This window comes from Ambystoma mexicanum, chromosome 6p (assembly GCF_040938575.1).
Source record: "Ambystoma mexicanum isolate Mex_15411 chromosome 6p, UKY_AmexF1_1, whole genome shotgun sequence".
NCBI lineage: Eukaryota > Metazoa > Chordata > Amphibia > Caudata > Ambystomatidae > Ambystoma > Ambystoma mexicanum.
The window spans coordinates 613,587,195-613,614,508 of record NC_090935.1 but is presented as its reverse complement, the minus strand read 5'-3'; the positions used below and the strand labels follow the sequence as shown (position 1 = coordinate 613,614,508).

Here is a 27,314-nt window from a genome sequence, read left to right as displayed (position 1 = left end):
CCCTTATTTATATATTTTTATGACAAGTTATAATCTGGATGATGAACCCTTGTATCACGCCCCTCTCTGAGAATCCCCCTGACCCCACTGAGCCAAGAAGTAGGTTTGTTTTGCAAATTGAAAAGGTTTATTTGAAACATTAAACAATAAATATATATCACACTTTTATAATAAATTAATATTTGATATCACACTTAGACATATGACAGTGATCAACAATGGATGATGTTATACTAGCACACTGGTTTAATTACTTAGGAGTAGTATAGAGGATAAGGTAGCTGAGAATGCTTTATATGGTACAAGGAAATGCAAGGTGGAAAAGAAGCAACACAGGGATAAACTTGATATGATTTCAGCAAAAGATAATAGAATCACTTTTTCTCTAACAATTCACTCCCCCCCCCTATGCAATGTAAGGAGATGGAAGTAACACACACAGGGCCTCATTACGACCCAGGCGGTCCGGAAATAACGGTGGCGGTAAACCCGCCGCCACCGTTGTTTCCAGACCGCCTGAGTCCGACCCCTGCAGGTGGGAGGTGATGTTCCCGCCAGGTCTGACCTGGCGGGTTTAACACCTCCCGCATGCAGGCGGACGAGGAAACACCGGCAGCATTACGAGATGCTGCCGGTGTTTCCATGATCCCCATTTCCATCGAGTCCCATAGGACTCAATGGGAATGGGGATTTACACCATTCCGCCTCCGTGATTCCCGGAAAACCGGGGTTGTAATGCCCCGGTAATTCCGGGAATCGCGGAGGCGGAATGGTAATCGAGTCCGGCGTTAACCAGGCGGTTTTACCGCCTCGGTTAACGCTGGACTCGTAACGAGGCCCACAGTCTTCAGGAATACAATCACAGTACAATACGAATACAGTTCCCCCCTAGCAAGCTTAGAGAAACAGGGATGATTTTAAACACAGGCAAAGTACTTTAAAGGTGGTATGCAAAGAAGGGAAAAATATGCTAAAAATGATTTTAATTCCCTATAAGAGATTCAGGGTGGGTGATAGCTACTTTAAATTAGTTCAGGATCACTTTAGCAATGCTCTATGAATGATTGTCAGGTTGCAAACGAATTTCAGCAAAGGAAAGCAAGAAGCTGCTATTTTGACACGTGAAGAAATTTGAGCCAAATCGCAAATCGCAGCACTTTTTTTGAGTGCGTCGAGCACGATTACTATAATGAATAGAAAGTCGGTTCTGGGTTCGTTGGAAAGCCCAGAATCGTAGCCTTAAATCTCGCTTCTAGCACAAACGGTTCAAGAGATACAGACGATTTCATGAAGGTAGATTCTCAAAATAAAAGTAAAGCTCAGAATGACAGATGACAGTTTTGCAGCTTTGAATCAACAGGAGGGACACGATTTCTATGATGCAGTTCTCAATAGGTTAAAATAGTTTGAATTAGATTATTTTAAACTAAGAGATTGGTTTTGCACAGTTCTGGCTGAGTACTCGCACTATATTTTGGACAGGAATGCGACTTCGTCACGGATCGGGTCAGGATTGGCTGCAGTTCTCTCGCCACTGGGTACTGATTCTGCGCACAGCGATCTGGGTCAGCTCTCAGCGATCTGGTCTGGGTCTGGTCTCTCTGGATCTCTTGTCTCTCTGGATACAGCACTGCTTTCTGGGTCTGCTACCGGTTCTGGCAAAAGTTCTTGGCAAAGAATTCAAACAGCTCGCCCGGCTGTTGAATAGTTTGCAAATGATTTTGAGGCCTGCTGAGAATACTTTTGCTTGCAGTAGGCCTTCTTGGTTCAAAGTTCTGTAATCTCTGGAGATTGATGGATTTGAAGTCTGGAGTCTCCCGGCAAAGCATCCCGCAAGAAAGTGGAAGGTGAATGTCCTGTCTGGCTTCCAGTGGCTCTTTTTTATGTCTTTTGAAAATGGGTGTGAATGCTAACTTTCTTTGCCCAACCCACTCACGATTTGATAGGTCAAGGATTTCTCTTTGACCTGATTTGAGAAGGGGGCAGTGAGTCAGAGTGAGTCATCTTTATGGCATACAGAAAGAACACTCCCCTTTGCTTTTACCTTAGAAAATCATTTTCATAACTAAACACATTTCCCAGATACACAAGTGGTTGACATTACATGTACAGATTGCAAATGACTTAAGGTACATCCTTGTTCAACTCTGATCTTCCTAAGAGCTTGCATTAAAAAATTACAACTTATTTTCGTTTTTGGTTGGTTTACCAATATCGGACGTTTACCAAAAATGGCCCAAATGTACACCGTCTTTCTGCACATATTCCAGTAAATTTTCATTTTTCTAGCGTGAACCCCGTGTCTGCAATCTCCATAATTCATAGGGTTTTGCCTCAGAACATGGTACAGAGTTCTAACACCTCTTAAAATGTGCACAGACAAATCACAAGAATGATGATATTATTTATATAATTTTTACAAGTCCGCACTATGAATTATCCATCTTTTTAAAATTATGCTCTGGCCCCAAAGGGGTGTGGTTTTCCAAAGCACATGATGGAATTTCTGGTTTGTCCACTTCCCCCAAGCTCAGCTTGCTCACTGAGGCACTTCTCCTCCCACTTCTCCCAAGAGGAAGCTATTTTACGACCCTCCCCAATATAACATTTTCCTGAGCCCAAGACAGTGCTTTGTTCAGTTTCCTGCAGTCCTATGTGCTCCTCCCCTGATTCAATCAGAGAGGTGTCATCTCCTTTTGGCAGGGGCAGCAGAATGCAGCCAGGCCTGGGAACACAGCTGCTGATCAAGTTTCAACTCCTGTCGGGGGTAGTTGTCAGGCAGAATTCAATCTCCTTAAGCCAGGCTTCAGCTAACTGTCACTTTGGTTCCCAGTTTTCTACATTCAAACCAAACTTTTACACATGCAGCTAGAACACTGATTCTAAGTTCAAAACTATGACATTTAAACAATTGCAACCTATGTGACACTCAAAAGTAGGTCACCCATTTATTCTAAACATTTCGATTTTAGTGGCTTTAAACCCAAATTCACTTAAGCTGCTGTCATGATCTCTGCTTCCAAAAGGTCAGGGTTTTCCCAACTCCCTTGGAAGCAGATCCATAACCCAGGTTCCGAGTGCCAACCAGTCCCAATTGGGACCATTTGGACCCAGTCCTGGCGCCAGTGGCACCAGGCTCATAAATATGCCCAGTCCCAGCGCTGGAAGCGCCGGGCTCATAATGCTTGGGTGGACTTACCTTCAGCAGACCATGCTGCTTACTTGCCTGCCAGTTGAGCCTCTGATCCTCTTCTGTTTGGAACTACTTTTCCTGTTGGGTGGGGCTGGAGCCACTCCCTAGATTCAGAACACTGGAACTCTTCTGGAAGGCAGGAACTCTTTTCTTACCAGGAACTCTTTTCTTACTTAGGCGTGGCTGTGGAAGGAGACACCTAAGCACTACAGGAGGCTATTTAAACCACACCCGGTGGATGAATCTTGCTTTGCGTTATTCTGCAACCTCTGCAGCAGAACGCTCATCGTGTCTTCTGCATCCGGTCCTGGGCCTAAGGAAAAAGGCTTACCATCCTGAATCCAGTCTTCAGCAACACCTATAAAGACAAGAAAGAACAGGTTAGCATTCCGGCATCTGAAAGGCAAAGGCTTACCATCCTGAATCCAGTCTTCAGCAACACCTATAAAGACAAGAAAGAACAGGTTAGCATTCCGGCATCTGAAAGACAAAAGTTTACCAACTCTTTGCACGCTCCGGAGGCCTTCGGCGCTGCATCCCGCATCTGAAAGACAAAACAAGGTGCGTTTAAAGACATTGGGGAACTTTAATACTCACGTGCCATTACTCCTTTCCACATCTAATCCAGTGGGTATTCCGGCACCCTGCAGCCGCTCCGAACTCGTACCTGCAAAATAAAAAGACAGTTAGAGCACATAGTGAAGCAGGCAACAAGCGCTTACTTACGTGCTTCCAGGCGCTTCTATTCATCACACGGGCTCCATCTTCAACTCACTTCAGCCCGTCATCCGCCATCGCCGGAACCCTGCAAAACAAGAGACATCATTACTAAAGACTTTAAAGACATTTGAATGACTTGAAACTTACCGTTCGTGCAGTAAACGACGGACAGCAGTCCTCTGAAGCCAAGAGGCCTGCGCTACCTATCCAGTGAAGAAACTGGTTATAGCACCCTGCCCCGAGGCAGATGGAGAGCTCGGCATTCACTTACCTATGGTGAGAGCGTTAACCTTTGGGGGTCTACAGGAGAGGAGAAGAGGAAAGAGATAGGGACACCCCAATAACCCCAGTTCATTAACCCCATATTTTCTATCTGCAGACATCTTACTCTACACGTCAGGCATACAGTGCACAGAGGTCCAGCCCAAAGAGCCAACCGGGTGCTACACATCACCTTTGAAGATACGGTAGTCGCCCAGTCAAGACCGGCGCCTCTGCGAGAATCAGGTGAGCGTTACAGCTGCTGACATCCCCAGCTATTTTCAATACATACATTAGACAATTACTTCCTTCAAGTCATTTCAGAATATAGTTTTACATTGTATCCACCTCTTAGTAAGCCTTTCTTTGGCCTGGTTTGGTTCATTTGTTCAGTTTTACACAAGTGTCTGGTGGTTTTAAAATGCCGGCTTTCTGGTAGTGGTGAGCACAAGTATTGCATCCATTTTTGACATTAATAACAACAGATTTTGAACAGCACCATATTCCTTAGCACTGATGGGTGGCAGGTCAGGGGACCATTTTGCTCTGCGCAAAACTGCACGGTTCTCCAGGATTCTGGCGCAAATGTGGGCTTTTCCACCCTCTTGGGTTTCCTAAGGCCACAGCACCAAGTGTTGCAGCATAATAGTCCAAACGCGAGTCAGGACACCCAACATTGTAGCCTTTGGCCATGCCATTAAGGGTAAAGCTATATCCAAACAGAGTTTGTCCAGATGGAGCACTTCAGCTATCACGTTCTGACACACAAAAGTGGGCAGATTATTCAAAGGCACGCCCCGGGCACATTCAACAAGAGCCACAGCAGCATTAGCGGCCCAATGGGTAAGGGTACCGTTCATTGACTATTGCCAGGCGGCAACGTGGAGGATGCCCCACAAATTTACCAGGCACTACTGCTTGGATAAACATCATGCAACAGATGTTCAAATAGGGAGAGCAGTTCTGCAGCGTGTGTTCCAATAAGGTAGGAGTTCCTTTTACCTGCCTACACCCGCCTAATACAATACTGCTATGTAATCTATTCACAGCACGTGAATCTATGAAAGATCCAATGCTGGAGGAGGAAGTTGCTTACCTGTAACTCTGTTCTCCAGCATTGGTATCTTTCATAGCTTCAAATGCGCCCTCCATCTGCCCCGGCCAAGTAAATGCCCTCGGACACCAATACAAGGACCAGCATGACTGGTCAGAATCTGAGGAAAGGCTGGGGAGGAGGAGCTTACTACTCGATGTCCGTTGGATGGCCCTAAAGCACCCATAACGAGGGTGACAGCATGCAAAATACACCTGACTTTTCTTTTTAAAAAGAAATATCCAAAAGGTAATCGAGAATTCCCAGCTTGACGCCAGGGAATATTCACATCATGTGAATCTATGAAAGATACCAATGCTGGAGAACACCAGTTACAGGTAAGCAATTTACTCCTTCAATAACGTGCTTTTGTTTGCACGCGACTACTCTGAAGCAAAGTATTCATGCTACTTCACAAATTAACAAGTCTTATTGTTCGATGGTTTAGGAGGATTCCACTTAGAGACCATCGATAACATGCCACTATTTACGCAACAACTCCTATACAAAATATCCTTGCGCATATCTTCAAACACTCTCATACCGGGTTTCTGTTTGTATAAAACTCCCTGGTTGCTTTAATGCGAGTTCCTGCAGCGCAGATATCCTGGAGATATATATCCTTCTGGTCTTTGCTTCAGGGCTTCACCTCTTGCCCCTCAGGCACTCCAGGGTCAGCTTCTGGCCCCAGGAAAACGAGCACCTGGAGCAAAGCAAAAAGAGGCAGCCTTAAAGCATGGCTCCCCTTTCACTCTTCCTTTTGGTTCCACAGAGCCCCAGCTCCCGAATCGCTCTTCCCTGAACCATAAGCGTGTTCCACATGGACAGCTCCTCGCTGTTCTTCTTGGCCTCTCTGCTGCAATTTACTGCCACTGCTTCTCGCACCTCTCACTCTCATTTGGTGGGGCTTTTTATACACCTGCAGCCTGTTCAAAGGCTGTAGGTATGAGTTCACAATTAGCTCGCCCTGACCATCATTACGGGACATGCCTGACCTCTACTGCTCTCAGTAGGCCTCTTTTTTGTTCCAGTACCTAAGTAACTAATCTTCACTGCTCCCAGTTGTTTCTTCCTTGTCTCAGTACTTTTTGTAGTTATGTATGAAGAATTCAAGGGTGTTAATTTGTAATACCCCATGAAGACATGAAAATCATTGGTTTGGTCATTATTAAGAAGAGGCGGCTACCATGTCTCCCTGAAGGGCATCCCACTCCCAGTTCCCACAGCCCACCCACGCAGGTGATCCTCCCTTGCTTGTCCACCCCCAGGGTCAGGAGTCAGGAGCGATTGCCTTTCCCTGGCCCCTGCGCAAAGGATTCATGGGGAATAGGAGTGAGGATACCCTTGGGTTTCTCACAGTACATTCAGTGAATCATGCTTCACACTGAGGAACTTGCTGTTCAGATTTAGCTGCATAAAAGCAGTTGTATCAAACTAGATCTCCTCCTTTGGACATACAGCAAGTTTGCAATTATCACTGTGACGCAATATCATTGACCCATTACTTATTAAACAATGTTTGTTTATTTGTGTTTCTTTTTAAAGTCGACTTCAAATTATCTTGCAAGGAGATTTGGTGTGCGTGCTGCCATGCCTGGATTTATCGCTAAGAAGCTTTGCCCAAATTTGACCATAGTTCCCCCTAACTTTGACAAGTATCGAGATGTGAGTAAACAAGTAAGTGCCATACTTTGCTTACAGTACTTTCTTAGTGGCAATTTAATATAAAGAAATGCTGTGCATAAGTGAGCATGACCTCCTGCATGTTCATGATTTGTAGTTTTTAAGGCCAACCATCTAAAGCTGCTGTAAGCGTATGTGATGTTTTCACTTATAATCTATTTGGATTTAATTGTTTGTGTCGTAGTTCTGATTTTCTTAGCTATCTGTAGAGGAAAATCACAATTTTAATAAACATACAGAGGTGTAGATTTTGCACAAGTTCTTTACTGAACTGTCAGCACCAAAGAATTTAAAAGGTTAACTTAAACTTTAGGAAAAATAACAATGCTCACTATCTTGACCAATATGGTCCTGATCAGCATTGTGTGTCAATGAAAGGCCCGCTCTCCAGCCTCACTTACTCTTCTCCATTCTGTACCCGGATCTCCTATTTAACCTCCATAAAAACCTCAAATCAAAAACACACTAGGTGTAAGCGGGAAGGGGAACCCAGGGTGGGAAATTATATGCATCCTTGTAATTATTAAAATTGTGATTGTTCCCCACCCACCCCCTGCTACACAGCTAGGCAAGAAAATCAGTATTTTAGGGCATGACACAAATGCTGCGCTTTGATGAGAAATCACATCTGCAATCACCTGTGGAGTGTGCAGAATCAATTTGAAGTAAAACACCCTGACCAATCAGTTGATTGTTAAAAAAATCAACATTAGACCACAAAACACTGTCCAGCTATCGTCCCATTGCTGGTCTCTTGTGGCCTACATTCTAGAGAAAATTGTGACCATACAGCTACAAGATTTCCTGGAAGGAAATAACATCCTAGACTCATATCAGTCAGGGTTTATACCAGGTCACGACACTGAGACTGCCTTAATTGACCTGTGAGATGACCTCTTCGAGACTGCAGAGAATGGTAACATCAGCATGCTAGTCATACTAGACTTGTCTGCAGCCTTCGACACAGTCGATTTTGGCATTCTCAAATCAAGACTATTATCACTGGCACATGTATCTGAAGAGGCACTCCAATGGTTTACCTCGTTCCTGACCGATAGTTCTCAACAGGTCAAGACAGGTCCTTACCTGTCTGATTCCCTGCCGGTAACCTGTGGCGTGCCTCAGGGGTGGTCTTTGTCTCCGCTATTGTTCAATGTATACATCCGCCGACTGTTTAATATCTTTGCCCAGTTTGACCTACGCTATCATTCATACGCTGATGATACGCAGATCTATGTCCAGTGGAAACAACCACTGGAGGCAATGGAGTGAGTCTTAAAATGCACAAACAAAATTCAAACTTGGATGCTGGAAAATAAGCTCCAACTGAACCCTTCACAAACGGAGATTATTGTTTTTGGTCCAAAAAAGAAATGATCTAATGTACTACATCTGGTTCCCTTTCCATCTTTTTTTTTTACATTCTTGATTGGCATTTTGGTAGACAAAACACAGATCCCTATCCCACAGAATAAATACATCTAAATGGGCAAAGACCCCGACCCGACTTGCAGAACCAACACACCTTCAACTGCCAATCCCCCCACCCCAGCTCATCTAATCACCTCCTCCCTTCTGGGTCTGTGGTGTGTCTGTCGTCCTACCCTGCTCCTATGCCATTGGCTAAGGGGCAGTGTCCAAATGCGAGGCCCAGGCGACAAGCGTGATTCGTGAAGTCAAATAGTCCATGGAACCAGGGACCATACATTTGTCCACCTGAGGTAAAGAGCATGCCATTTGTCCAATGTCAATTCCCCAGGGCCCAAACCTCCGGGGCGTTTGTTCAAACAAATCTTCTTCCACCTATACGTGACCTCGGCGCTGCGTCAGCATCCTGCCAAAGTGAACCAACAATGGTGTATTTTATTCAATGTGAGTAAAAGGACCAAAAGTATTCATGTCCATGCACACCGTATAAACTGCTCTGTGATAGACACCTTCTGCAGTGTATTGGATTACTATGTAGTGAAGAGAACTTTAGGTGTGCAGGGAACGGGAGGGTCCATAGATTAGACACTTATCTTTCACCGTTTGTACCACGATCTTGCGTCAGGGTCGTCATTCATCCCCTGCACCCAAATTGTTCATAACTTTTCTAAAAGATATCTTTCCTTGAATTTGAGTTAGTGTGCACGGACGATTAGTTTGCTAGAGACCTTCGAGTGAGCACCCACGTGGCGCTGGACCACTCTGGGAGGCAAAATAAGATACCACAGACAAAGTTCAATCACTCCTCTGGTTTTCAATTATATTCGCGTTGTTTGTCACATACGTGTCACACGTTATTCTCTTTAGATTTCTTCATACAATGTTGCTGCTTGCAAGCACAGGCTGGTTTGGTATCAGTCTCTCCGGCTGGGCTGTCTTTACTGGCGCTGCTTTGTTTTCTGAGCCAAGGACAGTACCATAGTGGCAGCCGCTCCTCCCCGCCTTGTTTATCGATGCGGGAGTGCCCCGGGTACCTCTGACACACAATGCAGGTTTGTTCATCCTTAGTTCACCGTCTTAGGTTTCTTACTTTCCAAGGTTTGCTAAAGTAACGCTCTGAAAAGGTCAAGGGCACTTCTCTCATTGCAACCCTCTCTGGACTCACTGTCTTTCTCCTCGTATTAAACTGCCATCTTGGAACCGCTGTTTCCTGATGTGCTTTGTCTTGCTTCGAGTGTGCTTTCGTGCTCTGCCTTTTTTCTGTGTGGGGAAGTGTGATGGAAGTCAGGTGTGCGAAATGATCAGTATTTGCCTGATGTTGACTGACCATAGTATTGGGATATGTCAGGTATACAGCTCTGGTGTTAGTTCGTTTTCGCTCACAGTGAGCTGTCCATGAGACCGTGTTTGTATCTGGAAAGATGTTTGGGGGTCGGTGAGTTCCTAGGTATCCTACTTCGTAGGATGGGGAAAGGGTGTTACAGGGAAGGGGATATCGTATCTCACCCGTATCTCACCGTCCGTTGTCCCGCTTCCACTCTCCTAAGATCCCTCATCCAAATGATCCTCTCACACTGGTCCATCCCCAGGAACTGGATCCACAAGTGATGGCCATCATGGCCACTTGGATGACAGATCCCCAGGGACATGCGGGTGAAATACCTTCAGGTTTCTCACATCACCCACATATGTACCGGCTCATCTATATGAACTGCTTCCTTCATAGCATGTTCTCTGATTTTTTGAACTGTCTCCTTCAATGTATACCACTTATTTTCCTCAGTGGGCCAATCCTTGGTGATAGGATATTTGCGGTTACACCCTTGGGCTGCTAGGTGCAATAGAGATACCTGCGAAGGTTGGCCATTCACATCTGGAGGAGGCCAAGCCCACAATGCTTCTAGTATAAAGGTGTCACTGGACAGAGACAGGAAGCGTGGGGAATCTGTGGAATCAACTAACAGGCTCCCAGCACCCATCATACGTTGGCACCATCAAGGTGAATAAAGGTTCCCCTGACTTCTGCCTCAAACGAGTAAAATCTCACCAACCTCCTGTTTTGTGTAATCTTCCAGTGTGGTCAAATCTACAACCTCCTTCCACCCCTGGATTATGGGGGTAGGGGCTATTCCTGGCTTAGCAGTTACATCCTTTTCATCCTGTTTTAATTCAGATTCTGCTCTCCCCTCTGGGCTACACTCTGAGTCAGTAGAAATCCAAATATCACCATCCCATTTATCAGGATCCTAATGTGCCCCTGCAGTGGCAATCACGGCAGCAACTTTCCTGTTGTTGACACTGCCACAACGCTTTCTATATTTATTTCGAGCAACTCTAAAAGCCGCCCTTTCAGCAACTTCTTGATATTTCTGTGCTTTATCATGCCAGATTTTTAATTGTAATTGCTGCATCAGTGAAATGTGCTTCTCAGCAGCTAAGCGCAAAACGTCCTCTCTTAATTCAACATCCCTCTGGTGAATTTTCTATATGCATGCAAAAGAATCCACCCACATTTCCCAAGAACTGTGAATTCTTTCCCTTTTTCCACATGGACCTGTTGTTAACAAGTAATTATCTCAGCGTGCCCAGCCATGCCCAAACCTTCCTCCCAATGCTCACACAGCCCAGCACTGCATGGCCATACCTTTGCCACTTTATCATATGGGCCCTTCGCCCAGCCAGGAATAACAACACTAAGGCAAATAATGCCCACATAAGACATCTTAAATCTCTTCTTCAAAAGGGTATTCATATTTGCAATATTTCATAATGATCTATGCACAATAACTTATTCACCGCTGCCTGAACGGCAATTAACAAAGCAAGGGTCTCACTTCAAAGAAAGAGCAAAAAAAATGTTGCTTTTCAATGTACCTTCACATTTTCCAAGATGCCTGGAACATTACATAACAAGGCAACCCCAATGCTCACAGCGCCATATGTTTTGCTTCTCATTAGTGCACAGTAATCTTTTTTCACAGCCATAGCACACTGTGATAATCAGGACAGGAGTCGGGGTTGATGCTGAGAGAACTTTATTTATGCACGGGTTAATGTTCAGTGTTAACCAATAAGGTTGTCCCGGAAGTCCCACAGTTCCTTCACGGTGGGGTACAGCCAGGAATTGAGTTCCTTGTAATATGCCTCCTATTCACTCGGACCCGGATAGGTCCACCAGTTGCTTCCACACTGCTCTCTTTCTCCCTGTAAAAAGCAACTACACCTCCATTAGGCTAGTCCTTTTTATACTTTGTCCCAGGTTTACAAAAGGGCCAATCAGGGACTCTTCCCCCCCTTCTGATTGGCGTAGCTTCAATGTGCCCTCCCTTTAGAAATGGAGCTGCCTTTCCCCCTCCCCTTCCCTTCCTTCTGATGGTTGGTCCCAGACCTCCCTCCACGCTTCTCCCTCCTCCCCTGCTGCCGTTGCACCTGAGCGCTGCCTGGCGTGCGCGCTCTCTGCAGGCTCCGCCCACCCAACACTGTGCTCCATAGGCAGCTTGCCCCGTGGGCTGTCCCGCGTCGGCGTACAATCCAGGTAAGGAGGGGGGTGTATTGGCCTGTTCCCCGGACTGTGTCCTCCCTGGTATTATGCACCCCTCCGAAGCGGAGGGGCTGGCCCGAGCCCGGCCCTCGTGTCCCCAGGCTTGGCCGCCGCTCCACGCCGAAGGGTAAGGTGCCGACCCATATCCCGCCTGTATGGGGTTCTGATGGACTGCCCAGCCGCAGCGCCAGTGCCCCTGGCCAATGCGAGAGGGGTCGGCACTGTGGCAGTGCTGGCGGCCCCGGTACGGAATGCCGCCAAGGCGTCTCCATTGTCCGCGGCACTCCCCCAGTGTTCCACATCAGTGCCGTTGGTGGCGGCGCATCCTCGGTGTCCCGCATCAGCGCTGTCAGCGGCTGCCCCTTCCCCGAGTCCCTTACTCGTGCTGACTGTAGCGTTACAGGCGCTGCCTGCTCCGCAGCCCCCCATGCACCCTGCTTCAGGTCTGGCCCGGCTCCCTCAGCGTCTCCCCTCCTACCTCCCTCCGCACATACCCCCACCACAGATCCAGGCCGATCGGGCCGGATCGAGCACCTAGACAGGTAGTCCGCCACCAACTGAAAGCTGGCAGGCCTATGAAGGATGACAAAGTCGAAGGGCTGGAGAGACAAGAACCAACGCAACACCCGCTGGTTTGTGTCTTTGTGCCTAGCTAGCCATTGCAACGGAGCGTGATCAGTATACAACGTAAATCTTCGTCCCAGCAAATAATAACGCAGGGTCTCCACTGCCCACTTGATTGCAAGGCACTCCTTCTCTATTGTTGAATACCCGATTTCATGCGGGAGAAGCTTCCGGCTCACAAAACACACAGGCCTCAGAAAGCCATCGATATCCTGTGTCAAGACAGCACCTAACCCCAGGCCTGAGGCGTCCGTCTGCAGGTAGAAATGTTTCTGGAAATCAGGGCGTAGTAACACCGGATGCGTGGAAATGCTGTATTTCAAACACTCGACTGGCCTGAGAGCCGCAGGGTTATCTGCTAGGTTCGGGGATCTTGCATTCTTCAAGACATCGGTCAAAGGTGCTGCGAGGTCAGAGAAGTTGGGTATAAAATGTCTATAGTACCCTATAAACCCAATAAATGCCCTTATTTGCTTTCTGGTGGCCGGAACCGGTATGTCCTGAATCGCCTCAATCTTCGATACCTGGGGTTTGATCACACCACCACCCACGACATGACCCGGGTATTTGGTTTCTCTGGCCCCCAGGACCGTTTTTTTCGGATTAATGTGGAGTCCGGCCCGGGTCAGGGTGCATACCACTTCCTGTAGGTGAACCAGGTGTTCGTTCCATGATGCACTGTATACCAAGATATCATGGAGATACGCTCCGGCGTACTGGTCTTGTGGTTGCAGAAGAACATCCATTAGTCTCTGAAAAGTGGCCAGAGCCCCATGTAACCCAAAGGGCAGAATCTTGTACTGAAAAAGCCCCTGAGGTGTGGCGAAGGCTGTCTTCTCCTTGTCAGATTTCTGGAGTGGGATCTGCCAGTACCCCTTGGTGAGGTCTAGGGTGCTAAGGTAGTGGGCAGAACCAAGCCTTTCTAGTAGTTCATCCATTCTAGCCATGGGGTAGGCTTCCCACTGTGAGATCGCATTGAGCTGTCGGTAGTCCATGCAAAATCGGACAGCCCAGTCCGGTTTGGGCACGAGTACGATGGGGCAACACCAAGCACTGATTGAGGGTCAATGATGTCCAAACTAATCATATCTTCTATTTCCCTCTTTATGACCAATCGCTGGGCCTCCGGGATCCTGTAAGGTCATAGCCGGACTATCTGCCCGAGTTGGGTTTCGATCCGATGCTCTACGAGGTTGGTCCTACCAGGTAATGGGGAGAAGGCTTCACTATGGGGTTTGAGCCTTTCTTGGATCTCTCTCTTCATATTTGCCATCAGGAATCCGCCCCATTGTACTGCATCCAACTGGTTGGGTGTGGGATTCACACAACTCCCGTGAGCGGCCAGAACATCAATCGGGGCGGTTTCTGTCTATTTCTTTAGTAGATTGATATGGTAAATCTTATAGGTAGGGGTCCGATCGGGCTGGTCCACTATGTCCTTTACCACATACGGACCTCTCCATCGAGCTAACAACTTGTTGATGCTGGTGGGTAACAAGACTAGCGCCCTCTCCCCTGGCTCTAACTTCCTTAGACAGCTTCCCTTGTTATACGCCCTCTCTTGCTGGTCTTTTGCTAGACCCAGATGGGTCTCAGCCATTGTTCTCAAGGTGGACAGATGTTCCCGTAGTTCTTCGGCGTATTCGGTTAGGGATGTTTCCTTGTTGTTCTCCCAGTCTTCCTTGACCAGATCTAGAATGGTTCAAGGCTGTCTCCCAAACAGCAGCTCAAACGGTGAGAACCCAGTCGAGGATTGGGGCGTGTCCCTCAGCACCATTAGGATCAGAGGTATGACTCTATCCCAGTCCTTTCCCTCGGGTTCTACCACTCTTTTCATCATTTTCTTTATGGTTTGATTATACCTCTCCACCAAACCATCCGTCTGGGGGTGGTAGACAGAGGTGCGCAACTGTCTGATCTGTAGCCTTTCACAGACTTGTCACATGATAGACGACATAAAGTTTGTGCCCTGATCAGTAAGGATTTCGGTGGGCAGGCCCACCCGTGAAAAAAAAGGGATGAGTTGATCGCATATCTGGTTGGCGGATGTTCCCTTTAGGGGAAAGGCCTCAGGGTATCTGGTGGCATAATCCACAATAACCAATAAGTACCGCTAACCTCTACTGGCTGGTTCTAGGGGGCCTACCAGATCCATACCGATTCGTTGGAAGGGTATGGTGATCAGCGGCATCCGCTGTAATGGAGCTTTGGCTGGCTTCTCCCCACTCGTCAGCTGGCAAGTCTTGCACTCCTTGCAGAATTTCGCCACTTCTCCATAGATGCCTGGCCAGTAGAATCTTTTTAAGATATTCTGCTGTGTTTTAAGGGAGGCCATGTGGCCCCCGCATGGGTGATTATGTGCCAGTTGGAGGATAATCCCATGATGGGCTTTGGGTAGGAGTAAATGCTCCCTTTGTATTCCTTCCTCTGTCTGGTAGACTCGATATAATAGCCCCTGTCTAGAGGTAAAGCCTGTTCCCTTGGTGAGGTCTGGATCCTCGCCTATGATGGCTCTTTTGCGAGCCACTTTTAATGTGGGGTCTGTTAGGGTTTCTCCCCAGATGGATTCTTCATGATCCGCGGGGTTCCATGCTACCCGTTGTGTGACATACATGGACTCAAATTTAGCAAGTAAGCCTTCCCTTCTTTCTGTACCGGTTTTCTTACGGCCCTGGGTGCCGGGTGGTATTGGTTCTCGGGGAAAAGGGTGCTTCGTCCCACCATACCTGGTCCATGGCATTTAGAACCTGTTGGAAGTGGGATAGATCGGTTCCAATAACAACTGGGGTGGGCAAGGAAGGGAGGACGGCAGCTCTCATCTCTGTAATGTTAGGGCCCACCTCTAGAGTTTTCATGGGGTATGCCTTTACGTCCCTGTGTATGCATCGTATCGGAATTTGAACATTAGAGAGGTAAGGCGAGTCACTTACGGTTGGTAGTATGGCCGTCTGCCTGCTTCCGCTGTCGAGTAAGGCTCTTGCTGGGATCCCGTCCACTCGTACGTCCATGTTGTAGGGTCACCAGTACCATGGCTCCTGTTCCGCCTTCATGAATCCGATTTCCATCGTTTCTGTGCCTCTTCTTCTGGGGCAAAACCGGGCTATATGGCCCCATTCGCCACAGTCATAACAGTGTGGTTGCCGGAATCCTGTAGGCAACGTGGTTGACCGGCCTTTCGGGGCTGGTCTTTTTCTCATCTGGCGTTCCTCCATAGATCTCCATCTCGGCAAAACCCCTCTAGGTCCCTTGGCTACGACCGTTTCCGTAAGGGTTATCGGGTTGCGGTTGGATGGGCCAGTTCCAAAGGGTTTGCTCGCTCCCCCAGCCTTTTGGTAGGCAGACGCTATGTCCACAGCCTCTGATAAGGTGGTTCGGTGATGTTGCCGGACCCACCTTTGCATTGGGGGGGAAGGGCCTTGATGAACTGTTCCAGGGTGACCTTATCCAATACATCCTATACACCTGGGCGCATCACTTGTAGCCATTTCTCTATGAGATCTTTGACACAGTAGTAGAGTTGACAGGGGTTTTCCCCAGGTTTAAGTCTAGTGTCCCGTAGCCTCATCCTGTAGGCTTCCTCATCTAGACCCAATCGGTCTAATACCACCTTCTTAATTTCAGCATGGGGGTGGTTCCATTTGGGTTTACCGCTTGGTAAGCTCCTTGCATTATGCCCGATACCAGCGGTCTGCAGGCCATTGAGCGTTTCGAGCTATTCTCTCGAATGTTGTCAAAAAGAAAGCGGGCTCTTCACCTTCCTTAAACTTCTCAATACGGCGGAGGGGACCATAGGTTGGTTTTTGGGAGCTGGTCACCGCATCTGTTAGGTGCCGGATGCTCTCTTGATGTTTATCCTGAGCTGTGGACTAAAGGGTACCCTGCATTTGGATTGCCTGTTTGAAGGCCTGGCGATCAGCAACCGCCTGCTGGGCCTGTAATTGGAGGAGCTGTTGTAATTGTTGTTGCCCCTCAGACAGCGTTTGAATTATTTTCTCCATGGCATTCTCCTGATCCTGCTGACTACGCCACTTGTGATAATCAGGACAGGAGTCAGGGTTGATGCTGAGAGAACTTTATTTATGCATGGGTTAATGTTCAGTGTTAACCAATAAGGTTGTCCCGGACGTCCCACAGTTCCTTCACGGTGGGGTACAGCCAGGAATTGAGCTCCTTGTAATATGCCTCCTATTCACTTGGATCCGGATAGGCCCACCAGTTGCTTACACACTCCTCTCCTTCTCCCTGTAAAAAGCAACTACACCCCCATTAGGTCAGTCCCTTTTATACTTGGTCCCAGGTTTACAAAAGGGCCAACCAGGGACTCTTCCCCCCCCCCCCCTTCTGATTGGTGTAGCTTCAAGGCGCCCTCCCTCTAGAAATTGAGCTGCCTTTCCCCCTCCCCTTCCCTTCCTTCTGATGGTTGGTCCCAGACCTCCCTCCACGCTTCTCCCTCCTCCCCTGCTGCCGTTGCACCTGAGCGATGCCTGGCGTGCGTGCTCTCTGCAGGCTCTGCCCACCCAACACTGTGCTCCATATACAGCTTGCCCTGTGGGCTGTCTCGCGTCGGCGTACAATCCAGGTAAGGAGAGGGTGTATTGGCTTGTTCCCCAGACTGTGTCCTTCTTGGTATTATGCACCCCTCCGATGCGGAGGGGTTGGCCCGAGCCCGGCCCTCGTGTCCCCAGGCTTGGCCGCCGCTCCACGCTGGAGGGTAAGGTGCCGACCCGTATCCCGCTTGTACGGGGTTCTGGTGGACTGCCCTGCCGCAGCGCCAGTGCCCCTGGCCAATGCGAGAGGGGTCGGCGCTGCGGCAGTGCAGGCGGCCCCGGTACGGAATGCCGACAAGGCGTCTCCGTTGTCCACGGCACTCCCCCAGTGTTCCACATCAGTGCCATTGGTGGCAGAGCCTCCTCGGCGTCCCGCATCAGCGCTGTCAGCGGCTGCCCCTTCCCCGAGTCCCTTACCCGTGCTGACTGTGGCGTTACAGGTGCTGCCTGCTCCGCAGCCCCCCATGCGCTCTCCTTCAGGTCCGGCCCGGCTCCCTCGGCTTCTCCCCTCCTACCTCCCTCATCACACACACAATGCAAAGAGAAATATTACACGCTGAAAGGCGATAATCCACATAACACACATAGCTAAAATCTAAAATGGCTCTTTATGGCTGTTCATTCACGAATCAGCATACATAAAAGAATGAATGCAGTAAAAAGAATACATGAATGCTTAAAAATACTCCACTGATAAAGTAGCAGCCACAAAACTCATCTCGCCAGAACTGCACTGGAAATCCCTGAAACAGGCAGGCAGAGATATTTTACCTTACTGGGCACAGAAAGCAGTGCGTCCACTCTTTCTCCAAAGCCTTTCTCTGTCTGCCTAATCTGGTGCTCTCCGTTTTAAACCTCCCAAAAATGCAGGACAGACTTTTCCTGAAAGTTCTGACTCTCAAAGTCCATCTGTTGCCAATACCCATATATCCTCGGCCGAAATGACCCATGGCAACCTCAACAGATAAACTCTTCTCTTTCTCATGAAAGTGCTAAAAACGGCCTAACTTTCCTTTGGCGCTACAACGTTATCAGACACCAGCTGGCATCTTTATTCAAAACAGTCCTTGAAGCAATGCACACTAACATAGGCGAGAAAAACATGTTTTTCTAGTGATTCAGAGTTCACATTAAAATGCAGCTTTCACTGAAGCCTGAAGAAAATGTGCAGATTTCACTGAGGCTTGAAGAGAATGTCCATTATGACTCAGCACACCCAGAATGCATTTCACATAGGCACCATGAATGCTTGTGATTTAGCAGTAAGGTGAGGTGACTTTTTTTCCCAGAGGCTCAATGCCAATGGGGATCCCATTTTCCATGTATTGTAGGAAGTATATTGTGCAGCAGGCTCACATACCTACTCCCAGAGGGGGTGGGTCCCCTTTAGGGAGAAGTGACAAATTCCCTGTATTTGTCACATCTCCATTGTTTTCAACCCTCTTGTATCTATGCCCCGTTTCTTTGGGTTAAGATGCTGCGTTTTCTACAAAAGGCATTTTTACAGCTAAGAGCCAATCTCAGCTGAATCTCTAGTGCCTCAGAACTAGCCATTGTTGTGACATCAGCACGGCATGAACAACTTGTTTACAGGGTCCTTGCAATGCGCAAGTACTGCTGTTAAGAAATCTCATCGTATACCACATGAATAGGTCTATACCTTCTTGGAGCAAAGTCAAGGCAGTTCTTCTTTTCACTCATCCATTGACTTCCTTCCCATTGTTCATCGGTTTGGGAGGGGCTCTCGAGTACTTCCATTGTAGCTTCCTCCAAGTTGCTCTGTAAGCTCAAGTCTTGTGGGTTTCGCTCTAAGGTTCCTTCTTGGCTATAAACTGGTACTGTTTCTGAGCTGTAACTTAATAGTGGTGTTTGCCCTAAAGTACCTTTCTGGTCAGTTAAGAGTGACCAAATGTGTATAAATCAGTCTGCCCACCATTGTACATAATACAACAGCAAATCTGGCATCCTATACTACATCGTTTTATATATCTGTTCTATGTGTTATATTCACTGATATTAAATGTGCGCACGTCTTTAAATCTCTTCCCATTTTCTAGCAACTAACTCTCCCCAAATCTTTGCCATGCGCTAATGTGTGTGCCGGAAATCTTAGCTAGGGTTGTGAGCATGTTGTATATTTTGGTAATTGGATTCCTTGTGGATGGAATAGAGAAAATCAGCTTTTCAAATTCTGTGAATAGCCTTGCTACCTTGGGTTTTATTTCTCTATGGAGTAACCTGTGTATAAGCTGGCAATATTTCAAATGATAGGCCTCAAGGTCTAACTCCGCTTACATTCAAAGAAAGATTTAATAGTTCTCTCCATGATGGGAGTGCAAACTTGCAGGCTCACTTAAGCTACAGCTCAAAATCATTTGCTATGTGGGCGGGTGTGAATTGCAGATTTCGGGTTATTGGGGTGTGGCTGAGCCAGTAAAGGTTTCAAGATGAGTTTTCATGGCCAATTTGTCTCATGTATGCATAGTTATGACTGTTGCCCAAGGTTGGTGTACTGCTAAGGGCCTAGCCTTTGGAGCCAACTACTGCACATAGCAGAGAGGGGATCCCAGACATATAATCCTCTAGGGTTTTCCAAGGTCTATATCAGTGTGGGTTAACCTATTCACTAAATAGTCTTAGCAGTTTGATAATATTTCAGGATATTCGGGCATGCAAGCCTGCAAGCTTACGTAGCAACAAGAGGATCTATTGAGATATTCAGGGTTTAGCACCTCGCCATATAAATACCAACACCTTGTTTTGTAAGTTCTTAAATGTCTTCTCAGGAATCAGGACTGGAAGGCTCTGAACTATATAGATTAAGCTCATAACATGTTAATTATAACTGGACACAGTAATCCAAAACCAGAAAATTGCTAACATTCTCCAAGAGCACATGTTATCAAACCAGAGATATTGGCTTTGTATAACCCTGAGGACATGGAAGTTATGTTGGTGCTAAGGTATTTCAATTTACCCATAACCTTGGTTAAAGTGGCAATTTCCAACAGCACAGCACATCCCATCGAGCTTTTGAGATATTAATATTCAGATCTCTGACTTCACTAGATTTTCCTTCAATCCTGAAATACTCTCAAATTAGTGTGATGCAGCGCGCGCACAAAGAACCACTCTGGAGACAGGAATACGTTCAAAATAGCTGTTAGGGCCTACTGGGTTCTTAGGATGTTTTGGCGCTATGGTTGTCCCTTTCTTAACTCTTCTATCCCGGCCTTTTCCTCCTCTGTAGCCCAAGCATCCGTAATGGGGTGTTAGTAATATCGCATGTTGACCCCTACTGTCTGCATTTCTTCCTTAGGCTAGAAAAGGTATCCCTAAGATGGTGTCTGTGGTCTTCTAGTTGTCCCATACCTAGCCCTGCTTAGTACTCTATGGGAGATACGCTTGGTTCTTCCTTCCACCCAGTTCCACTTGTTCTTCTTGCATGCATGTTCTCTTCTGACCCTTCTCTGCACTGGGCTCCAGGATGTTACCTTCCCTCCTTTCTACTGTCCCTCCGCTCTCGCACTCCGCCTTTCTACCTCCACACTTAGAGCACTAAGTAGAGTGGTAACATCTATCTCCAACACTGCTCTGCTACCAATAACTCTGCTACTATTTCCTTCCTTCCTCCTCAATACTGCTGCATCTTCTACTCCCACTCTACTGTTCCACTACTTCCATTCTACCACAACTTCCCCTCCGCTGTTCCTACTTTTCCTACTGCCACTACTACTCTCACTAACTCTCCCGCTACTGTCACTTCCAATACTGTTGCTACCACTCACTATTGTCCACTACTACCTGCTACCACTTCTGCTACTAGCACCACACCCAACTACTACTACTTTCTACTCTTTCTCTATTTCACACACTCCTTACTCTCAAACACAAACATTCCACAGAACCCCTCATCAATAGCCTCTGCACTCCTTTCGCCTCATTTGGTCTCTCGGATGTCCTACTCCACCTTCTGTCCTCACCCAGCTAACCCACTCTGCACAACTCACCTGCACCTCCTTAAATAACCCTCCCATCCCAGGATTGGATACTCACCCTGTCCAATCACTTAGCTGACTGAAGGGGGCTTGGCAAGGGAAGTGCTTAGTTAAGCTTCAAAAAGGGTTTGTAAGCCCCCCCCCTAACTTTTCTGGCAGCGTCTCTTGCAAAGAAAGTAAAGTGGAGTCCCCGTTTGATAAGGCCTTCTGTTGGGCCTTTTAATGTTAATTTCCCTGGTGGGCCGGTGGGAGTTTCATTAATAAGGCCTCTATTTCTGGACACCACATAGACTTGTGCAGTCCCTGCTGCATCCTTTTCTCTTGCAGCCGCTGTTATGATGCTTGCCGCATCGTGCGGACCACTGCTGCATGGTGTCTTCCTACTGCTGCTGCCCCTTTGCGGCTTCCCCACGTCAGTGTTCACCTGCGGCAGGGACACCGCCATCATCACAGGTAAGGTGAGGAGGGGGCCTGTACACACTCGCACGGGCACCACACGTTGTTTGGGCAGGGCTCCCTCCCCTGACAGGGCCTTTATACAGGCTTTGTCAAATTAGCCAAATGGAGGCTGTAGGGCCTAGTTAGATACAGAACAATATTCCATACAAACATGAGAGCTTGTTTGTTTTGCCCCATACTTAATTCTCTGCATCTCCTGACTGTTAGATACTTTGAGCAAAAGGTTAAACAGCCAGGGCAAACATCAGGGGCGACAGAGGAAACACCTTTTGAGCCCCCCATGATAGCTCAAACCTATCCGTTTGCATGTATCTGAGCAATCTGCATGACTAAAAGAGCCATTACAGAATCTTGGAAGTTGGTCCCTATCCAGACCCTAATCAGCAACTCCCAGAGCAGATTACACTTTCCGGTCAAAGGATTTATCAGCATCCAATGAGACCAAGACAGGAGTTGTTCCCCTTTTATAAGTGAGATCAATAAAACGTATAGTTTTATGGAAATTGGGCCTCATTCCGGTTCCGGTGGTAACCCTGCTAGTGCTACTTTCCGGTTGCCACCAGACCCGCCGTAAATACTTACTGGCGCCTGACTTCCCGGTGCCACCGAGAGATTACAACCCTGGCGGCCCGGAAAGTCAGACACCAGTAAAATGTAAGTCCCCACAGGACTCTATGGGAGTGGGGGCACAGAAGCACCGGCACTGTTGCTAACAGTGCCGGTGGTTCTGTGACCAGTCTGCCTACCGGTGCCGTTGTGCCCGGCAGGGTCAGACCTGTTGGGCACAACAGCTCCGGCAGGCAGACCTTTAATATGCCGGTCCGGAAACAAGGGTGCTGGTAACCTTACCGGCATCCTTGTTTCCGGACCGGCAGGGTCATAAAGAAGTCCATTGTCTCATATAGCTCACATTGTTCATCCCCGATCAGATTTGGCAATATTGACTGCAACTTACTCATCAAGAGTAAAATATAGAGCATTATAGAAGTCTCTGAATAGTATTTGTTTGTCGAGTTATTTTTGTACTTCGATGCACTTATTTTCATGTAGCATGATTATTCCATTTTCCTTAATGCATGTCTTCAGTTGAAAGGCTCACAGTTTGTTGGGTTTATTACCCGTTTCATAATAATTGTGGTTTACTCTAAGAATCAAGTATTGTGCTTTGTTGGTGAGTATGGCCGATAGTTGAGAGCTAGCCAACTAGAGTTTCTGTAATGCTTTGCATGAACCCACATTTTCCTATGGGTATGTTCTAATTATTTGATCTTGCCGAGGAGATCTTCCTCCTTTTTTTGCCCTAAGCTTCTTAATGTATGATGATTTTTCTGTGAGGAGGCCACAAATTGTGGTTCCCCTTGCACCCCAGCGTGGCAGTACTGGGGTATCAGAGGCACAGTTAAATTGGAAGAATTCTAAAATATCTTTATCAAGCTCAGGTATATAAAGATCTTATCCTTCAACATTCCTGGGACCAGCTTCCACATACAGGGTGCAAGGTCTTCCGTGGCCAATTCTATATCACAGTATACCGGGATGTGATCTGAGAAAGTTATCTGGCCTGTGTCTGCGCTTTCTGCAGACATGGTCAAACGATTGTCAATCATGTCATAGTCAGTTCGGGAGTAACTCCTATGAACATGGCAGTAGAATGAGAAATCTTGAACCCCTTGCTTTACCCTTTTGATTTCCCTCGCTCCATGTATCCATGAAGCCTATTTCGGTGAAAGCTTGTATTCCGTCTCTCACAGCTTGTTTGCTTCCCAATTTATCCCCTCTAGATCTGTCCTGGTCTTTGTCCATTATATGTTAGTCACCAGTAAGAATTTTGGTTCCCTTCGCTTCTCTCTATATTCTGGGAAGAAAAGTTTTGAAATAATAATTCTCACCATCATTGGAACCATATAGGGTAGCCAAAGTAAGTTTGAAGATTTTATTTATTTATTGGGTTCTTATAATGCGCCTATACACAATGTGTTTCAAAGTGCAATAAAGTGGGGGGGGTGGGGGGCAGGGAACACCAACGCATACAAAAATGGTCCTACTAGGCCTTGTGACATTCGGATTGTGCATGTGCGGAGAACTGAAGTGCAGGGCAGAGGGTGTTGGGAAGGAAATGAATCTCTCCCACCCCCAAGACGCTTTAGAATAAGGCGAATCTCATAACTACACTTGCAATGTACCAAGGGGAGGGGGCCGTGCTAAGAGAGCCTGCACAAACAAAATATGCCACGAAATATAGGTGCTTAGACTTAGTGCGCACATATAAGTAAGCGCCATTTTTGTAGCTATTGTAGAAACATTCGGCCCTGCATGGCTGCATGGTAAACACAGGCCCAACGTAGAAAACTGAATAGGCCCAAGTGCTGATGATAGAGAGACCCACCCACGCTGCTAGCTCCCATAGAAACGTTCCTTTTTTCCATAACTAATGCGTGTTATCCCAAGAAGGAATGTGACTTGCAAGGCCGCAAGACAGTACCAGGCGCCTCAAAGTGCACGTTTATCGCAGCCAGGCTGTAAGCAGACCTCCAACCCCCCCGCCCAGCCCACCATGAGTTATGATACCCACAACTGTCTCAGTCCAAGACCCCTGAATTCCACCATAGTATGTGACCCCAAACTACTAACCATAAAGCCAATGGTCTTCAAAAGATCTATAAGATGACCAGTCCACCTTATTTCATAATGACAAACTTTGTAATACGAGGTACAGGGTGGAATAAATTATAGTCCAAAGCGAGGGTGGAAGCCTTGGGTGCAGAGAGTGTGAATACTGAATGAGTGAGGAATGTGTGGGTCAGCGCGATCTTAAGCCCCCCTTGTGCCAGTCCCTGCGCCTCCCAGGTGCACAGCTATAATGATAGCGTAGCATTGTCTTGCATAGTAATCAACTGCAAACTCGACCTTGGTTCCCTGGAGATGATGAATCTAGCAGACTGTGATGGAAGATGGACGGACGGGGCTGAGACCAATAGCAGCCTGGTATCCCCTATGGAGCAGGCCACCCATGTATATGGTCTCACCAACCAGTCCCGCGGGTTTCATACAGTGATGAAGATGTTTTTCCTTATAACAGTCTGCTTGTATAATTTTTCAGCGGAACCTTCTTGAGCAACAGACTTCTTTTATGGCATACCTATTTTTTTTGTTGGTGTGATTAAAAACTTGTTATCCTTGCTAGAATCTCTTGGCCTTTTTTTCCCTAGCGGGTTGTATTTTTTCTGGCGTGACTGTTTGTGGGCGTGCCTTCATTTGGTGACCCCGATGTGATCTCAGCGCCCCCGTACCTGCTGAGATGTCCAGGCAGCCTCTCTGAAGGGGCTGTGCTCAACTACAGCGAACAGTCCCAAAAGTGCATATTTCCCAGTGGCCGCACAGGAGCCGTCTTTGCAGAATTCCTGTCTGCTCTTTGGAGCGGGGTGCTGCTCAGAGGAGAAGTGCAGGCCGGTGTTGTTGGACCACTGTGACGGAGGACTTTCGGTGAACACGCGCACGTGATTATAGCCTTGCAAGGGAAAACACGTAGGGGATAGATGTATAGGAGAGTGTGAACAGTGTGAACACGCAGATATTGAAATTGTAGGTCTGGCAGGAAAATGTAATGGTAGGGAGCCTCCCGAGTCAGAGGACAAGGTGGCGCCACTCATACTATATAATGGAGGAAAAGGAAATCTATAGGAGCCCCGCATAATTAGAGGGCTCGGGAATAGTAGTTATTTTAGCTTGTTATTTTAGCTTGTTTTATCTGTGTTTGTAGTGTGTAGGTAGGGTGGAGGCCCAGGAGGGGAATTTTGTGGTTTGTGGTATATTTGAGTGTGTGGAGTATGTGAGCAACAGTGTGGAGAGGAAGAGGGGGAACACTGTGTGAATTTTTTGACACGAAGGAGGGGGTGAAAAGTAATCGTGTTTTTTTGTTTTACAAACTATAACATTGTGTGCATCACATCAGTACAACCATAAGGACAATAAGGGCGCGAGCACCACCACCACCACCACTATCATGGGAGTAAAAACCCCAATAGAGTACATGTGTAAGGCCCTACCGCTATATCGAGACAGACTTGAGAAGTATCATAAGCAGTGGCTGACAGACAAGAGGAGGGGTATGCCCCGCTCGTGGCCAGAGCAGGGCTCCCACAATAACGGTGTGTTAGAACATATGTCCATATTCCTAGCAGCCACATATAAGGGAAAACAGTTACAAAGGAGGAAGGAGATCCTAGACCTTTGGAAGATGTTCGAAGACGCAGTCGAGTGTAAGAGGGAGGATGGACAGGATGGTAGCAAGGGCGATTGCCAGGACGAGAGGGTAGGGCAGAGACAGAGCTGAGAGGGATATTGTCACGCCACTTTTTGGGAGACCGGGGTCCGTTGCACCCGCTCCCTCTCCCATGATGGGGATGTAAAGCCGGAAGAGGCTTTACATCCCCATCTCTGTTGAACATCCAGTGGCCTACTTCTCACGCAAGTTGAATCCCAGCGAAAGAAATTATGCGATCATCGAAAAGGAGCTGTTGGCCATCAAAACCGCATTTGAGGAATCGAGGCATCATCTACTTGGAGCCCGTTTTTCGGTAGAGGTTCGTACCGATCATCGTAACCTGCAGTACCTGCGCTCGCTGCAATGTCGAACGCCCCGTCAGGCTACGTGGGCCTTCTTTTTCTCACCATTCGTGTTTCATGTCACCTATGTTCCTGGAGCCTCCAACTTGAAGGCGGATGCCCTCTCCCGATCATTGGAAAGAGTGGAAGAAACGTCCAGTTCGGATAAGCCGCTGATTTCCCCTCACCATTTCCTGTTGATGTTGTCACCTCATCTACAGTCAATTGCTGATGCCACCCGGATGGATCCTGAAAGACCGGCCCTTCTTCGGCAAATGTCGGTATCTGAGCATGACGGGCTCCTGTTTTGCCGGAAGAGGCTTTACATCCCCAAGGGTACGATTCGAGACGGCATTTTACATGGGTTTCATGATTCACCACTTGGAGGTCATCGAGGGGTGAAAGCCACACGAGAGCTGATATCCCGACAGTTTTGGTGGCCTGGTTGGGCTACCGACGTCCGGAAATACATCGAGAGTTGTCCCGTCTGTGCCCAATGTAAGGTTTCTAGAAGACGACCTTTGGGACTGCTAGTACCCACAGAATTAGCACCATACCCTTGGCATACCATAGCTACGGATTTTGTGGTTGATCTACCTCCTTCTAATGGGTTTACGTGTATGATGGTCGTGGTGGATAGCTTCACTAAATATGCTCATTTCATCCCGTTTCACAGGATCCCTACAGCTACGCAGATGGCTTCAGCTTTTTTCCATGAGATCTATCGCCTACATGGTCTTCCTGAAAAGATTATCTCGGATCGTGGTTCTCAATTTCTCTCTGCTTTCTGGAACAAGGTGTGTGGTCATCTGGGAATTCGTAAAGCTTTAAGCTCTGGGTATCACCCGCAGACCAACGGGCTCACCGAAAGGACAAATCAGACTCTGGAGGCGTATCTCCGTTGTTTTGCTAACGCAACTCAGTCCAACTGGAAGTCGTACTTGGATCTTGCAGAAGTATCCTACAACAATACTGTCCACACTTCTATTGGAGTTAGTCCGTTCTTCTGCTCAGCGGGTCAACATCCCAAGTTGGTGCCATTTCATCCTGTGCCCACTAGTACAGTTCCATCTGCTGATGTCCTGGTCTCAACCATTCAACGACAACAGGAATTGGCTTGCAGGATCCTGAAGGAAGCCAAGGAGCGGATGAAGGCCCAGGC

At 47.5% G+C, this 27,314-nt stretch overlaps 1 protein-coding gene across 6 annotated transcripts in view; it reads left to right on the top strand.

Annotated features, from left to right (window-relative positions):
* POLK (DNA polymerase kappa) overlaps positions 1-27,314 on the top strand; it is a 1,714,815-nt gene that overhangs the window by 883,113 nt on the left and 804,388 nt on the right. For all 6 annotated transcript variants that reach the window (XR_011280653.1, XM_069627465.1, XM_069627464.1 and 3 more), the window contains one exon: positions 6,813-6,944. Coding sequence is in view for 5 of the 6 variants with exons in the window: in XM_069627465.1 (XP_069483566.1) it covers positions 6,813-6,944 (132 nt within the window). In the remaining variant the exon portion in view is untranslated. The remainder of the gene's footprint in view (positions 1-6,812; positions 6,945-27,314) is intronic.